The following is a 16,989-nucleotide window of genomic DNA, read 5'->3' on the forward strand; positions in this document are numbered from 1 at the left end:
CTTTGTATAAAAGTTTTCTATTAAAAACTTCACCCAGTTGAACAAGAATCCAAATCGTATCAGATGAAAAATTTAAAAACAGGAACTTAGCAATTAAAAGACGTATCTACCTAAGCTTTTCCTCTGGCAGCTTCCAAAGTATGCAGCTCTCTCTCGAGATCACACACGTCAAAAGTGGAAGGTCCTCAAAGATCACCTAGTCCAGACATTCGTTACAGATGTGGAAACTCAGGCCAGGGCCAGGGCTGAGGCTGACTTGCCCAAGGTCTCACAGCCCGCAACCGGGACTCCACGCAGGCAGCCCCAGGCCCTCAGCGCCCGACGGATCCTGCGGCCCCCGGCTCGGCCCGGCCCCGGGGGCAAGCCTCGAGCAGCCGGAACGGAAGGGCCCACAACCCGGGGTCGCTGCCGCCTTTCGGCCGGCTCCACGCCAGGGCCGCGAAGCAGGGCGCTGCAGAGCCCTGGCCTCGGCAGCCGCCCACTCCCACCCCACCTGTCGCGCACTGCACAGCCGGCAGCCACACCCCCTGCCGGGGCCGGGGGCTCAGCCGGCCTTGTAGGCGGCGAGCAGCAGCGACTGCAAGCGGCGTGAGGTACGCCCGTCCCGAGGCCGCAAGAGTTACCTCAGGTGGGCGCGGAGCTCGCGGCGGGGCCGCCCCGGCGCGCCCGAAGCATGCCGGACACCAGGATGCAGCAGGCCCGCAGCTCGGCCGCCACCGGGCCTGTTTACACCCCTCCGCGGGAGGACGCCGTCCCGTCACGTGACATGCGCGTCACGTGCTCGCCCGGGGGCGGAGGTTGGGAGGTGTTGCCCGGCAACAGCGGCGAGCTAAGAGGCGGGAGAGCGGCCGCGGCGCGGTGGTCCTTCCGCCTCCCTGGTCTTGGCGGTCGGTGCAGAGGCGAGAGCGGACTGGCCCTAAGCAGTCCGGCCGCGGAAGGGGAAAGACCTCCACCGTTCCTGCTTCATCCCTTTGTGAGCCCCGGGCCTGACCGCTTATATTATTAGTGCTTTGAAAGGAGAAGGGAATTAGGTCAGGTATTCTGATGTTGAACTTGGGAGAAAAAAATGGAAATACTTCCTTACTTAAGGCTAGCAAACGAAGGCGGAGCGTTTGTTTACCTTAAAGAACAGTTCTGTTTACTTTCGCTCCCTAATCTGGAGTGAATGGCTATTCCACAGCCTACTCCACCCCGACTCCCACCCTGGAATGGGTGTGAGGAAGGCTTATGGGACTTCCAACTTTTATTTTAAATTATAAATTATGATTTTCATGAGAATTAGTCTTTGTATGTGTAAATACAAACAGCCCTAAATACATATTTGATTCAGCATTCAGGTTTTGTCCACATCAAACTTTACTGATTATAGCTACTTGTTTTTAGTAACTATTTCTAAGTTGTTTTTCTCCATCAAACTTTACAGAAGTTTCAGCCACTGCCAATTTCTCCTATAATAGTCATTATAAATTGCATAAAAGACTAATTTGTACTATTTCTTAGTAAATTCATGAGAGAATTGTGAGCCAATACCTTCAAATATTCCAGAATTGTTCTGTTGTCCAGGAGTGATCTATTGTATAATTAATTCCTCCATACAGTCCTGATCATGTTGCATACATGGCTAAGAGGAAACTGACAGGGTCAAAACAGTGGGCTCAAAATATCTTTCAGGTCTGTGCAAGGTCAAGCATCCTCTTCATTAACACACCTAAAATGCAACATTACAAAGAGAAGAAAATATAGTGATGAGTTTTCTCCACACTCATCTTTTACTATGGAAAATAGGTTACAAGGTCAGTTGCCACAACCTGCTTGACTTTTTCTGCTGCTTCTGGCAGCAGATGTTCCCTAAAGGCAGAAATAGTAACTTTCACTGGTATACCTTATGCCTAGACCATGCCTGAGAAGCAAAAATATTGGCTAATCTATGGCTTGTGAATCTGTAGGAAGTGGCAAAGACTATTCACATATCGAGAGGGATCTGTAAGTTAGGCAGTACTCATGGAGACAATGCAAGGTGAGTCTTGATTCTGTTATTTCTATCTAAGCAATTTACTTAACATTTCGGAACCTCTTCATCTACCTAAAAGAAAGTAGCTACTGAACAGTTATAAAGATGAAATGAAATAATGCTGGCACAGCACTTTAAAGTGCCCAATACATACAGTGCTCAATAAATGTTAACCATATATGACCTTTGACAAGAGGGTAGTGATACAGGAGGTCAGAGTCCTGAGGGAAAGGCAACTGATGGACTGAAGGGGTTCAGGTCCAGGGTCTGGACTCTTGCCACCTGGACTGGAGTTGAGCATTGCCAGCAGGGAAACTAAGCACAACCACAAAGAAATCTTTACATTTAGAATGGAAGGCTACCAATAAGGGAACTGCTCATGGGTGACCAGGTCTTCACTCCAAGGGGAGCACTGGCCTTTTGGCAGCAGGCTAATTCTACATCCTGTTTGTGGTGGTGGCAACTCTTAGTATACTACCTGTCCACTGCCTCAGCCCCCGGAAGAAAATTGCCTGTCCTCTCCTAGAGTTTGTGGGAAAGAAAGACGTCACCACCAAATGGCTGAGCCTACCTAGTTTTTCAGTTAGAGTTTTGTTGCAAACAAAATGCATTGGTAGGTAGGATAAGATATACTATAATTATATATGACTCTATAACAGCATATCATCCAACACAGTGGATATACTAGGGTTCTCACTAGAGTGATGAATGTAAGGAATAACAGGAGACTTGCAGAGAAAGCGGTGAATAACAACCTGCTAAGGTGTTACAAAGCTATGATGTGGTAGAGCCAGCCTCATATTTATGTCTCCTGATTCCAAGTCTAGATGTCTTTTCCTTTTTATTAATAACCATAAAAATGTGATTTCACTATATCTGTAAATTCTATCTTGATTTTGGCCTTCCTATGCTATGCTTAATGACAGTCTTGCTTCACATAGTATTTGTCATATTTCAAAAGTAGAGCCAATAGGATATTCAGATTGATTAGAGGTATTTGTAAAAGAACAGAGTGAAGGATGACTCCAACGTTTTTGGCCTGTACAACCAAAAGAATGGAACTGTCATTTACTTAGATGGAGAAGGGTGTGAAAATTAATAAAGGGAAACCTCACTAAGATGGAGTTGGGAGGCCAGAAGAGGGAGCTCTTGTGCCATACCATTCCCTGTCAATTACTGGAAGAATTATCAATTACCCTTCAAGAGAAGAAAGGATAACTGGAAAGAGTCATCAATTACAAGTCCCAATAGGAAAAGATGTACAGTACATCTGCTATAAGAAATTGACTATGCCAGCAGTTCAGCCAATCAGAAACCCTCATCATCCTGAATTCTTGCTTTTCTCCAATGGACTTTTGTTCAAAAAAACCCCTCCCAACTTCCTCCTTCATCTCCATAAAATAATGTTCCTCTCTTTTGTTAGACTACCCTAAGGTTTTTGCTATACCTTGCTTCTCCTGAATTGCAATTCTCTGCTATTCCCAAATAAATTCATTTTTGCTGGTACAATAACTGACTTTTATTTTTTAAAGTCAAAAAAGGCTATGTGCAGGCTGGGAGAAAAAAAATCAAGAATTTGATTTTGGACATGCTAAATTTGACCTGCTTATTAGCCATACAAATAGAGGTGTACAGTTAGCAACTGCACAGAAGACAATGAAATTCTGAGGGGAGCTATAGAGATATAAATTGATTGGTCGATGGTATTTAAAGCCACAAGATTGAATGAGATCACACAGAGCAGTAACTTTCATACCTCTGATCTCAATCCAGGATACAAAATATGTTTTCCATACTGACGAAATACATGTAGATACCTTAAAATTTTCAAAAAGCAAATCTACCCTCCCTATAATTCACTGTTTCCTTTCATTTCCACTTTATTCTGTTCCATTTTTTAAAACTTCTCCCAACTCAACTGATTTTTTAACCAAGTAACAGTATGGCACTGAAAGTTGCTGACCAAGGACATTAATTGCATAATTGCAGGGGAAATTAAAGATCCAAAGGCTGCTCATGCAGCACTTCAGAGATGGAAAGACTAGCAAAGGAAACACAGCAGGAGCAGCCAAAGGAAACACAATAGAGGAGTTCTAAAGCCTAAGTGAAGAAATGTTTTAGGGAGAAGGAAGTGCCTCAGTGTGTCACTTCATTTGCTGTTGAGAAGTTGAGTAAAATGAGAACTGACCTTTGGATTTAGCAGTGGAGAGATCTTTAAGAACCTGAGAACAGAGCAATTAAGATAAAGTGGTAGGGATACAAGCCTTATTGCAGAGATAGTAAATGGTGACAACAAGCAGATTTCCTTTTGCTGCAAAGATGAGCAGGGGAATGGAACAACAGCAGGCAAGAGATGTGGGGGTTAGGTTTTCTGTTTAAATATTTATACACTAATAGAAATAGTCCAGTGATGAGAAAATATCAATGCAAGAGTGTGACAACTGTAGGAAGGAAATCCTTGAGTTGGCTGGAAGGGTCATCCGTAGTTAGATGAGCAAGGGGAGTGGGAAGACACAGATACAGATAGCTTGGTACGCTTGAGCATCTGACTTGATTTCAGCTCGGGTCATGATCTCCAGGTCCTGGGATCGGGGGCCCCCATGGGACTTTGCGCTCAGTGTGGAGTCTACTTGAGATTCTCTCTCCCTCTCCCTCTGTCCTTCCTCCCACTCACAAACGCTCTCTCTCAATAATCTTTTTTTAAAAAAAAAAAATTTCTTTTCCAATTGTTCCTAGTTTAATAAAATAAGAAGTTGAGAGTGAAGACAGGGAAAGGGGTGCTGGTGGTTTGAGGAGAGAATGGTAAACACCATCCAGGAGTGCTACATGCCTAGCCCGTGACTTCCCACATGAATAATTACTGTATCTGTCTCCTGACTTCCATTCTTGCCTCCTACAATCTTTTCTCTACACAATCACCAGAGTGATTTTTTAAAACTTAAGTCCGATTATGTAAACCTCCAATATTACCCCAATTCAGAATAAAATCCAAAGTTCATGCCTATCAAGTCCTCCATGATGTAGCCTCATTTCCTGTGTCCCCCTTACTTGCTTTTTCTAGCTGCCATGCTTCCTTGCTATTTCTTGGTTTATTCAGGCTTAGAACACTTTCCCCCATTTCCTCACTCCCTTTGTAACTTTACTTAAATATAACTTTCTCATAGTGGAGGTCTTTCACCACCCTTTCTAAAACAACACTATGTCACCCTATTGTGCTTGATTTTTTGCATTTAATACCATCTGTGGCAGGGACATTTACAGCTCATTAAATATCCACCCCCCCCCCATAACTCTGGCAATTGGGTAAGGCCATATGACTAGTTCTAACCAATGGGCTGTAAGCAGAACGTATATACACTTCTAGAAAAAGTCATTGAAAAGCCAATGAGCAACCCTCCTGCCCTCTCTCCCCTGCTGCAGCAATCTTAGAGAATACATGTTGCATTGGCAAAACCATACAATGGAAATAGCCTGAATCAGCCTGAATTGCCTTAAGGCTAGCATCAGGTAGCTAGCCTGGAAAGTTGCCTGGCTCACTGGATTTTGCATGGGTGAGGAATAAATTTTGTTGAGTTAAACCACTGAGCTTTGGGGGTTAATCTGTTACCACAGAAATATATAGAATCTGCTATGTTCTGAATTATGTCTCCCCAAAATTTATATGTTGAACTCCTAACCCCCAGTACCTCATACTGTGACTGTATTGGAGATAGTCAGCAGTTAGTTAGGTTCTAATATGATACCTGGAGGCCAAAAATGAGGCGGTCCTGGTCAGCTATCAGGAAAAGTCAGAGACCTATCCTGGCAGCATGCCACAAGAAGCCAGATCAAACCAGACAGACCCAAGATGGAGGATACCATGACAGGAAACCTCTGACCAAATTAGGAAGAAAAAGCGAGAAACTCGGCTTCCTGCCCCAAGTAATAACTATTCTACCCCCTAGTTAACAACTAGCTATAAAAGATAGAAACCCAAGCCAACCCCCAGGGAACACAGCGCTGTCTTTCTCTCTGTATCTCTGTCTCACTCCTCATATCTTGAGAGCATATTTTTCACTTTAATAAACTTTCCCACTTCCATTACTCATCTGCTGTGCTGCCATGTCTGCCCTGAATTCCTTCTCCTGATGAGACTAAGGACTTTTGCTGACTCCTTCAGGTCTCGCTGGGTTGAGGCCCCAAGGTGCGGGGTCCCCCTAGTTCACCCCTCAACAATAGGGAATTTGAAGATGTGATTAAGACAAAATATGGTCATTAGGGTGGGCCCTGATCCATTAAGATTGGTGTCCGCATAGGAAGAGGAGATTAGGAGACAGCTGTGCATGGAGGAAAGACCATGTGAAGACACAGGGAGAAGTGGCTATCTGCAAACCAATGACATTCTTCTCATTCTGCCAACTCCTGGATCTCTGACTTCTAGCCTCCAGAATTGTGAGAAAATAAGTCTGTTGTGTAAGCTGCCCAGTCTGTGGTACTTTATTATGGTAGCCCTGGTAACTGAATACAGCATCCTAACACACTGATACTCCATTTGGCATATTTATTTTTATATTTATTTTTTCCTCTAGAGTGTAAGCATGCAATGAAAGCAGGAATGTTATTTAGTTAAACACTACATCTGCTGCACTTACAATAGCGCATGACACTAATAAATGCTCAATATTTATTGAATAACTGAATACTGTATTTAAATGAAATTTTAAAAAAGATTTACTTATTTGAGAGAAAGAAAGAGGGGGAGGGGTAGAGGAAGAGGGAGAATTTCAAGCAGAATCCGCACTAAGTGTGGAGCCCAAAGCAGGTCTCAATCCCATGACCTTGAGATCATGATCTAAGCCGAAACCAAGAGTCAAGATGCCCAACCAACTGAACCACCCAGGTGCCCCTTAAAGGAAATTTTTTTCAAGGAAAATCTTTTTTGGGCGCCTGGGTGGCTCAATCAGTTAAGTGTCTGCCTTTGGCTCAGGTCATGATCCTGGGGTCCTGGGATTAAGACCCACATCAGGCTCCCTGCTCAGAGGGGAGTCTGCTTCTCCCTCTCCCTCTGTCCCTCTCCCGACTCATGCTCTCACTCTCTCTCTCAAATAAATAAATAAAATCTTTAAAAAAAAAAAAGAACAATAGCATTATTCTCTGGTAAACTATAGCTTTCACTGTGTTGTGCAAATTTTAGTAAGTACTATTTATAAATGTTGGTATAAAATAATATATTCTATAAGAAAGCAACTGATTTCTGTGCATTGATTTTGTATCCTGCCACATTACTGAATTGCTGTATGAGTTCTAGTAATTTGGGGGTGGAGTCTTTTGGGTTTTCCACATAAAGTATAATGTCATCTGCGAAGAGAGAGAGTTTGACTTCTTCAATGCAACTGCAGAAAGAGAAATTAGATTTATGATCCCATTTACAATAGCACCAAAAACCATAAGGTACCTCAGAATAAACCTAACCAAAGAGGTAAAGGATCTATATTCTAGGAACTACAGAACACTCATGAAAGAAATTGAAGAAGACACAAAAAGATGGAAAAACATTCCACACTCATGGATCAGAAGACTAAACATTGTTAAAATGTCTATGCTTACCCAGAGCAATCTATACCTTCAACGCCATCCTGATCAAAATTCCAATGACATTTTTCAAAGTGCTGGAACAACCCTGAAATTTGTATGGAATAAGAAAAGACCCCGAATCGCCAAGGAAATGTTGAAAAAGAAAAACAACTGGGGGCTAGGGGAAACACGTGGCCAGATTTCAAGCTATATTACAAAGCTGTGATCACCAAGACAGCATGGTACTGGCACAAAAACAGACATATAGACCAATGGAACAGAATAGAGAGCCCAGATACGGACCCCCAACTTTATGGTCAAATAATCTTCGACAAAGCAGGAAAAAATATGCAATGGAAAAAAAGACAGTCTCTTCAATAAATGGTGCTGGGAAAATTGGACAGCTATATACAGAAGAATGAAACTCGATCATTCTCTAACACCATACACAAAGATAAACTCAAAACGGTTGAAAGACCTTAATGTAAGACAGGAATCCATCAAAATCCTAGAGGAGAACATAGGTAGTAACCTCTTTGACATCAGCCACAGCAACTTCTTTCAAGATACATCTCCAAGGGCTAGTGAAACAAAAGCAAAAATGAACTTTTGGGACTTCACCAGGACAAAAAGCTTCTGCACAGCAAAGGAAACAGTCAACAAAACAAAGAGGCAACCCACAGAATGGGAGAAGGTATTTGCAAATGACACTACAGACAAAGGGCTGATATCCAAGATCTATAAAGAATTTTTCAAACTCAACACCCCAAAAAAGAAATAATCAAGTGAAAAATTGGGCAGATGACACGAACAGACACTTGTCCAAAGACATAAAATGCCTAACAGACACATGAAAAAATGTTCATCATCATTAGCCATCAGGGAAATTCAAATCAAAACCAGTCAGAATGGCAAAAATTGACAAGGCAAGAAACAACAAATGTTGGAGAGGTTGTGGAGAAAGGGGAACCCTCTTACACTGTTGGTGGGAATGCAAGTTGGTACAGCCACTTTGGAAAACAGTGTAGAGGTGCCTCAAAAATTAAAAATAGAGCTACCCTATGACCTAGCAATTGCACTCCTGGGTATTTACCCCAAAGACACAGATGGAGTGAAAAGAAGGGCCATATGCACCCCAATGTTCATAGCAGCAATGTCCACAATAGCCAAACTGTGGAAAGAGCCGACATGCCCTTCAACAGATGAATGGATAAAGAAGATGTGGTCCATATGTACAATGGAATATTACTCAGCCATCAGAAAGGATGAATACCCAACTTTTACATCAACATGGTTGGGACTGGAGGAGCTTATGCTAAGTGAAATAAGTCAAGCAGAGAAAGTCAATTATCATATGGTTTCACTTATTTGTGGAACATAAGGAATTGCATAGAGGACATCAGGAGAAGGAAGGGAAAAATGAAGGGGGGGAAATCGGAGGGAGAGATGAACCATGAGAGACTATAGACTCTGAGAAACAAACTGAGGGTTTTAGAGGGGAGGGGGGCCGGGGGATGGGTTAGCCTGGTGATGGGTATTAAGGAAGGCACCTACTGCATGGAGCACTGGGTGTTATACAAAAACAATGAATCGTGGACCACTACATCAAAAACTAATGATGTATTGTATGGTAACTAACATAACATAATAAAATAAAATTAAAAAAATATTTCACAAAGCTAAAAGGTAAACATTTTGACTTTTAATGTTGCTAAAACCAAATACTGTTTAAAAATAAAATCCAGAGGGGTGCCTGGGTGGCTCAGTTGGTTAAGCGTCCAAATCTTGACTTCTGCTAGGGTCATATAGGGCTCTGGGCTGGATGCGGAGCCTGCTTGAGATTCTCTCTCTCCCTCTGCACACCATCTCAAAAAAATAAAATAAAATCCAGAAACTGAATTTTATCACATAAAATTAGTTATATAAAACAATATAAACACCTTCATTTTCATCACGGTTAAGCTGTCCAATATAATTAATTTATTTAACTAATGTTTAACCAGTGTCTACATGCAAAGCACTCTGATAATTACTGGGGATGTAAAGACAGATCTGAGTCTGTAAAATCATGATCACCTCTTTATAAGAATTTAAAGCATAAAGAAATGCTTTCCAATGATATTATTTCTTGAATCAACTGGTTTCTCTCCCAGTGACTTAAAAACTAGTAAAACAACAAGGACAAAAAACTCAACTTTGACCAAAATCTTCGGTAAACTTAAGACTTATTTCTACATGGTCTTAGTTTAAAAAAGCATAGTGCGCTAAGCATATATCAATACCCTAACCATTCATATTTATTGTAGAATAAATATGTTTTGGTCCATTTTCCAGCAGCCTACCCACGTAATGAATTTTAAATGTCTAAAGCACATATTGTCTTGAAAAGAGGGTGGGGGGAAGAACTGAACTACTCAACACAAATGTAAATATTTTCCTTAGTTTGTATAGCTCCCCTTTAAAAGTATGCCACCAAGCCCTAATTGTATCACTCCTCCACTAGTATCTTTCCCACCTGTAAATATATTTCCTTCCTGATCAGGAGCATCTTGAGATGCCTTCAGAAAGATAAAGGTTCCTTATCCACTTAACATTCAAACTCTTTTAGAAAGTAGAAGGAAGGGTAGCAGAATGCTCCAGTTCATTCACCCCTGTGTGGAGAAAGAGACCCTGCAGAGCACCCAAATTAGCCTTCTGGTACCACTGCAGATCCAACTCGGGTTGGGCTAGAGTTGCAAAGTCTATTTGGGTTACCTGCCACCTGTTTACCAGGGTTCAGGATCTGATTCAACTAAGCTTTCATGAAGCAAGTGAACTCCCAAAAGCTTATGCTGGTTATATTGGTTACATCTGGGGAGCAGGGCCCTTATACCCTAAAAGAATACTTTTATACTTATAGTCATTTTTTCCAAGTAGAATAAATTACTGATTTATTTAATGAAATGGTTGAGGGTATTATCCCAAGCAAAATAAGTCAGAGAAAGACAAATATCATATGATTTCACTCATTTGTGGAATTTAAGAAACAAAACAGATGAACATAGGGGAAGGGAAGGAAAAATAAAATAAGATAAAGACAGAGAGGGAGGCAAACCATAAGAGACACTTAACTATAGGAAACAAACAGTTGCTGGAGGGGAGGTCGGTGGGGGGATGGGGTAATTGGGTGATGGGCATTAAGGAGGGCACGTGATGTGATGAGCGCTGGGTGTTATATGCAACTGATAAATCACTAAATTCTACCTCTGAAACTAACAATATAGTATATGTTAATTAAATTGAGTTTAAATTAAAAATTTTTTTAAATTATAAAAGAAAAATTATTGTAAATAATCAAATAATCAAACTCATAATGAAAATGAATATTTATTTGAATTTCTCCTGGTAATAGCACTCAACTTATAAGAAAAACAAACCAAGTTGTGAGATTTTGTTTTAAATGCAGCCATTTTTCAAAAAGTGAAAAGTTGGATTCCGTATTTAATGGCAACAACTGAGACCCCTCCTATTGTAAAACTACCATTCAAAAAGTAGTATTTTAAGAAATATATAGTATGATTAACATGATGTGTTTTATAGAATGGATATATATCTGAATGCCAATCTGAATATGGAAGAAATATATATGTGTTAAAATCACACTGGGAAACAAAATGTTCCTTTTTATAAAAAGCAGCTTGAAATAAAAAGGAACTTGCTAGTAAACTCAATAAATTTTCACACATTTTAAAAAAAAAAACAAACAAATCCCCACCCCCACCACCCCTCAAAAAAGTGGTGGATTTGAGTAGAGCCATTGCATGACGGCACATTTCTGTGCAATGTGGAAGCTGGTTACATAGTCAGTGATAACTTCCTAAAGTGCATCTTTTGAAGACTTGTCTATTAAATTGCAGTATCAAATATAAAATAGTTAACACAAGACATGCAATAACAAAGCTAAATCATTATAAAGTTTTTAAAACTTTTAAAACTTTTGATTCACCAAAGGATAAAGATGTCAAATACAGTAGTATTCTTTCTCCAACAGTATGCATTGTATGCTTTTGTCATTTGGCAAATCTTTTGGAGTCGAACAAAAATAATGCAGTCTGAACAATAAATCTTCTGTCACTGTAATACAATTCCTAGGCGCAGAGCAAGAGCTAGATTTTTGGAAGTTTGGGTGCGTTAACGACAGGATTTGCCTCCTGTAAGTATCTCCTCCCTGCATTCTTGTAATCATAGGTGCAGCTGTGAGTTTCTGCATAGCGATGAGATGCACAGAAGTTGTTTCCACATCTAAAGCACAAGAAAAGTTCATGTGAATGTCACATTTCTATAGAGGCTCATCTCTTTGGAAGATCAGAGCTTGACTTCGGGTATCCAATAGGAGCCCTCTGGTTCTCTTAGCAATTTTCAGCATACACATTTCCCTTGTGCTCATAAACCAGCAAAAGTACCCCAAAAAGAAAAAGCTAACTATCATGAATATGAGAGTTTATAATAAAGAATCTATTATGGAATGAAACAGGATACAGATCTTTATGAAGCAGTAAAACTGCAAAAGCTGATAAATATGTCTATCATTTCTCTTATAACTAATAAACCTGGGAGAACTGAATTTGTGAGAAAGTCTCAAAAGAAAATCACATAAAACCTAATTATGAGGACACCTGGGTGGCTCAGTTGGTTAAGTGACTGCCTTCAGTTCAGGTCATGATCCTGGAGTCCCGGGATCAAGTCCCACGTCTGGCTCCCTGCTCAGCAGGGAGTCTGCTTCTCCCTCTGACCCTCCTCCCTCTCATGCTCTCTATCATTCTCTCTCTCTCAATAAATAAATAAAAATCTTTAAAAAAAAACTAATTATGAAAGGATTTTTTAAATATTTCTACCAAACAAGATGAGCTGTTTCTATTTGAATAAAATGTACTCTAAGAAGCAGCAGTTAATTTTAATGCCTGCACTCAAACTAAGGGCAGATACTGTCCTCAGAACATATTAATCAATGCTAATGAAAGAAATAATTATGAGAAAATTATTTTTGTGAATATACTATTCGTCTGTTTTCAAATAAAACTGTACCATATAATGGTTAAATTACAATAACTTTAAATTTAGTCCCTTTTCTGTTCAATTTAAAACAATCTTGGAGGAGGGGTTCTTCCAAGTTCTATTCAAACAAAAACCAAGCATATCTATCATAAGACAAAGGAAGTACATTCTCCCATTGATTTAAATCTCCTAACTTGAAGGACAGGAAAGGATCTCATGATTTATAAACTCAGGAGCTGTCTACTTACTCTTTACTTTAACCAATTAGGAGCTCAACTGAGGACTGCTATTTGAACATCATCTTAATGATGTTATGAATAGCCAATTTAAAGAATGTGTTATACTGTATCCCTATGCTGGGTCACCACAAAGAAAGCATCTCAGCTTTTCCAGCGAGCCAACCTGCCTGCATTTGTAGCTAGTAGCCAGTCCAGTTTTCTTTCCACAAAGGAAACAATGCTTTGTTGCTTTCTTCTTTGTTTGAATAGGGGCATTCACAGGTGGGAGGTGATGAGTACATTCTCCTATTTAAAGAAAGAATACCTTGATTAATACAGGAACAGCATTTTAAATGTGAAATAGTATTAAGCAAAACATAAAACACATCCCTGTCACAGGAAACTTCCTTGCCATAAAAAAATAATTTGTGCTATTTTTATATCCAAAATTATCTACAGAATCTACAAGTGAAGATGCAGAACTGTTATATTTTTAAAGATGCAGTAAGTTTCTACTGACTGAGACATTGTTTTCAGGACTTCTGTACACACTGACACTTTTCTGAATACTTCCAAAGGCAATTTTCAGTAATTGTAAAGTACATCAAACTTTGACAGAGAATAGAAAAAAATTTCTGGATCAAAATCATTTTTATGAGGCCTCTGAGAGGAAAAAATGTAATATATAACACAAACACCCAAGAGGGAAAATAAAAGAATACTTTTACATCAAGAAGAAGCACCAGAGTATCATGAAACTGGTCTTTTCATCCTGATTACACCACTGAAATTATATTCATCAAACCACAAGCAAGTTATTTATTCTTTCTTTTTTAAAAAAAGATTTTATTTATTCATTTGAGAGAGAGAGACAGAGAGAGCACAAGCAAATGGAGAGGCAGAGGGAGAGGGAGAAGGAGACTCGCTGCTGAGCTGAGAGGCTGACATGGGGCTCGATCCCAGAACCTGGAGATCACGACTTGAGCTGAAGGCAGACACTTAACCATCTGAGCCATCCAGGAACTCCTATTTATTCTTTCAAAACTTCAATTTATCATTTTTTAGACAACATAACATATATTTTTCTCCCTTAGGTTTCTAAGTGTTTTAAGGTCAACTCAGTTCTCACACATAAAAAGCAATTCTGAAAATTTTAAATGTTATTAATTACATAAAATATCCCATAATCAATAGTGACTAATATGGTGCACTGCTCAATTTCACAGTACTACTGCCTTTCCAAAAAATATTTATTAAATTTTGTACTATTGTAACAACTTGTTTTTTTATCTTAAAAAAACCATTTGCATCAAAATGGATGGAACTGAAGGGTTTTATGTTAAGTGAAATAAGTCAAGCAGAGAAAGACAATTATCATATGGTTTCACTCATATGTGAAACATAAGGAATAGTGCAGACGACCACAGGGGAAGGGAGGGAAAACTGAATGGGAAGAAATCAGAGAGGGAGATAAACCATGAGAGATTCTGGACTCCGGGAAACAAACTGAGGACTACAGATGGGAGAGGGTTGGGGGACAGAGTAACAGGGTGATAGGTACTAAGGAGGGCACATGTGGTGATGGGCACTGGGTGTTATAAGCAACTAATGAACCACTGAACACTACAACAAAATCTAATGATATATGTTGGCTAATTGAACATAATAAAAAAAAAGCACATCTGTTATTACATAAGAAATAATTAAATCAGGGTTGCCAGGGTGGCTCAGTTGGTTAAGCGTCTGCCTTTGACTCAGGTCATGATCTCAGGGTCCTGGGATTGAGCCCTGTGTCAGGCTCCCTGCTCATTGCGGAGTCTGCTTCAGACTTTTTCTTTCTCCCTCCCCTTCTGCCCACATCCCCGCTCGTGCTCTCACTCTCTCCAAAATAAATAAATAAAATCTTTAAAAATAAATAAATAGGGGCGCCTGGGTGGCTCAGTCATTAGGCGTCTGCCTTCGGCTCGGGTCATAATCCCAGGGTCCTGGAATCGAGCCCTGCATCAGGCTCTGTGCTCAGCAGGAAGCCTGCTTCTCCCTCTCCGACTCCCCCTGCTTGTGTTCCCTCTCTCGCTGTGTCTCTCTCTGTCAAATAAATAAATATCTTTAAAAAATAATAAACAAATAGAAAAAGAAATAATTAAATCAATTTCTTTAATTACTAAGTGAAATACTCTTAGAACTGAGCAAAATTCCAACAAACCTGACTCAAGCAGAGAGGCTCCAAGTCATTGCCCATAGTTGTTACAATAACAGTACAAGCACACTGTGCTTGGTGGCACTAAAAGGCCAAGAAGCAAGAGGCAAACAAAGAAAACAAGGGGAAAAGAATGAGAAGAAAAGTGGTAGAGTCTCAGTGGTACTGGTACCTATTCACTACTGAAAAAGGTTTGGGAGGCCTGGGCTTAATGTTTATATGGCAGCTAAAAGTCTCTGAAAATCCTTCAAGGGTTCAAAAAATTGGAATTACAAAGAATTGGTGCTATATGTTTTGCCACCCAGATTGGGTGCTGGATATACAAACCCAGTAACATTAAGTCAGCTTTATTACCAGTCTGAAATACTTTCCTAGATCTTGCCTAAAACTGTAAACAAAATTGGAAACTAACTAAATGACTCAGTGCTAACTCAGTTAATAAGCACTTTCTTCTTCAAGTGCACTTAGAGTTATCAAGAACAAGGTGATGGGGTACTTTCCACTTCTTAAAAAATGAAAATAAGATAAGCATTTGCAAAGGACACACAGGAAAGGCATATATAGTACCAGATATCCTCTGGAGACTCAATAATTGCAATTATCTTTGAAATACAGGTTTAGAATATTCTTCCCCAATGGAATAACCTGTTGATAATAATTTAGTTCAGTGTAGTCATATTTTCATTTTTTTTCTTTCCTTGGAATTGTCTCACTTAATGTTTCCCAAACTTTTTCATTCAAGAATTCTTGTGAATGTGCAGAAACATACAACACGGTAGTGACACAAACGCAGTCTTCTCCTACAAGAGTGGTTTCCATATATGCCATCTATCCTTTTATATAAATAAACTTTTTAAATAAACCTCTTAAATAAAACCATTTATAAGTCATCTACTTCATGATAGGACCCACCACTAGTATACACGTTTCCTACTGTTCTTTACCCTGGCATTCAGGGTCTTATAGGTCCAATATGATATCTTTCTAACTTCCAGAGTCATTTTCTGTCATTTATCACATCATACCCACTCTCAAAGAAGCACCAGACCCCACTCACAAGTGCAGTCTCTTCTAAAATGCTCTATTCCACCTTGTCAACCTAGTAAAACCCTACTCAGCTTGTAAGAACATATCATCAATTATCAATTCTTCTCTGAAGCCTTCTCTCAAAGTGCATTGGACATATGAATAAAGAAAAAGTCAGTAAAATAATTCCAACGTGAAAAGTTGCTTTTCAAAACAAGATTAAAGTTATTTGGAATAACTCACTTGTTTGGCATTCCCTAGTCTAATAATTGATCTAAGACAATGATCTATAAAAATTTACCCAACAGAAAAGACAGCCAACAGAGTAGTGTTCTGGATACAAGTTTGGTAATCTCTGCCTAAAAATGATGACTAAACGATGGAAAGGATTTCCAAGGGAGACCCTGTAAGTTAAAAGCAAAGAAAACCAACGGAAGAACTTAGCAATCAATTAAATAAAACTTATATCAAAATTCTCACAGACTCAAGGAAATTCAGAATGATACACTTATTACTGAAAGGAAATGGCAGTAAGTTACACAGCTCTAATTCAGGTGATGATCACTGCAGGTAGCAGCTGATGGCTTGACTTAAATGAAATCAACAAAAAGAGTGTATACCTGGGGACAAGTGGAGGGCTGGTAAAACAAGTTAAAAAAGAAACTCAGGTTTAGGGGCCTGGGTGGCTCAGTTGGTTAAACGACTGCCTTCAGCTCAGGTCATGATCCCGGAGTCCTGGGATCGAGTCCCACATCAGGCTCCCAGCTCAGCGGGGAGCCTGCTTCTCCCTGTGACCCTCTCCCCTCTCGTGCTGTTTCTCTCTCTCTTGCTCTCTCATAAATAAATGAATAAAATCTTTCAAAAAAAAAAAAAGAAACTCCGGTTTAAGAAAATGAAACAAAACAAAAATCTACAACAATATGATAGCTCATAATAAAAAAGAAGAAATG

General features: G+C 39.8%; 2 protein-coding genes across 11 annotated transcripts in view; both read right to left on the bottom strand.

The window, feature by feature from the left end:
* Positions 1 to 765, bottom strand: part of MARCHF8 (membrane associated ring-CH-type finger 8) — a 163,494-nt gene extending 162,729 nt beyond the window's left edge. The window contains exons 1-2 of one of the 3 annotated variants that reach the window (XM_025881009.2): positions 624 to 743; positions 111 to 196 (exon numbers count right to left, since the gene is read on the bottom strand). The gene's annotated coding sequence lies outside the window, so the exon portion shown is untranslated. Of the gene's footprint in view, positions 1 to 110; positions 197 to 623 lie in introns of all 3 variants that reach the window. The other 2 variants (XM_025881011.2, XM_025881008.2) reach the window with 2 other exon arrangements.
* Positions 766 to 1,574: 809 nt separating this feature from the next.
* The window catches only part of ZFAND4 (zinc finger AN1-type containing 4), a 100,227-nt gene continuing 84,812 nt past the window's right edge, over positions 1,575 to 16,989 (bottom strand). For 5 of the 8 annotated variants that reach the window (XM_025881076.2, XM_025881077.2, XM_073904498.1 and 2 more), the window contains 2 exons: positions 13,005 to 13,122; positions 10,915 to 11,845 (listed from right to left, as the gene is read on the bottom strand). In XM_025881076.2, coding sequence (XP_025736861.1) covers positions 11,710 to 11,845; positions 13,005 to 13,122 — 254 coding nt within the window. In that variant the 3' untranslated portion in view covers positions 10,915 to 11,709. Of the gene's footprint in view, positions 1,709 to 9,286; positions 9,431 to 10,914; positions 11,846 to 13,004; positions 13,123 to 16,989 lie in introns of those variants that run through there. The other 3 variants (XR_003210024.2, XR_012381746.1, XM_025881078.2) reach the window with 3 other exon arrangements.

This window comes from Callorhinus ursinus, unplaced genomic scaffold (genome assembly GCF_003265705.2).
Source record: "Callorhinus ursinus isolate GAN/ISIS: 27379988/994484 unplaced genomic scaffold, GSC_fseal_2.0 scaffold20, whole genome shotgun sequence".
NCBI classification, from domain to species: Eukaryota; Metazoa; Chordata; class Mammalia; order Carnivora; family Otariidae; genus Callorhinus; species Callorhinus ursinus.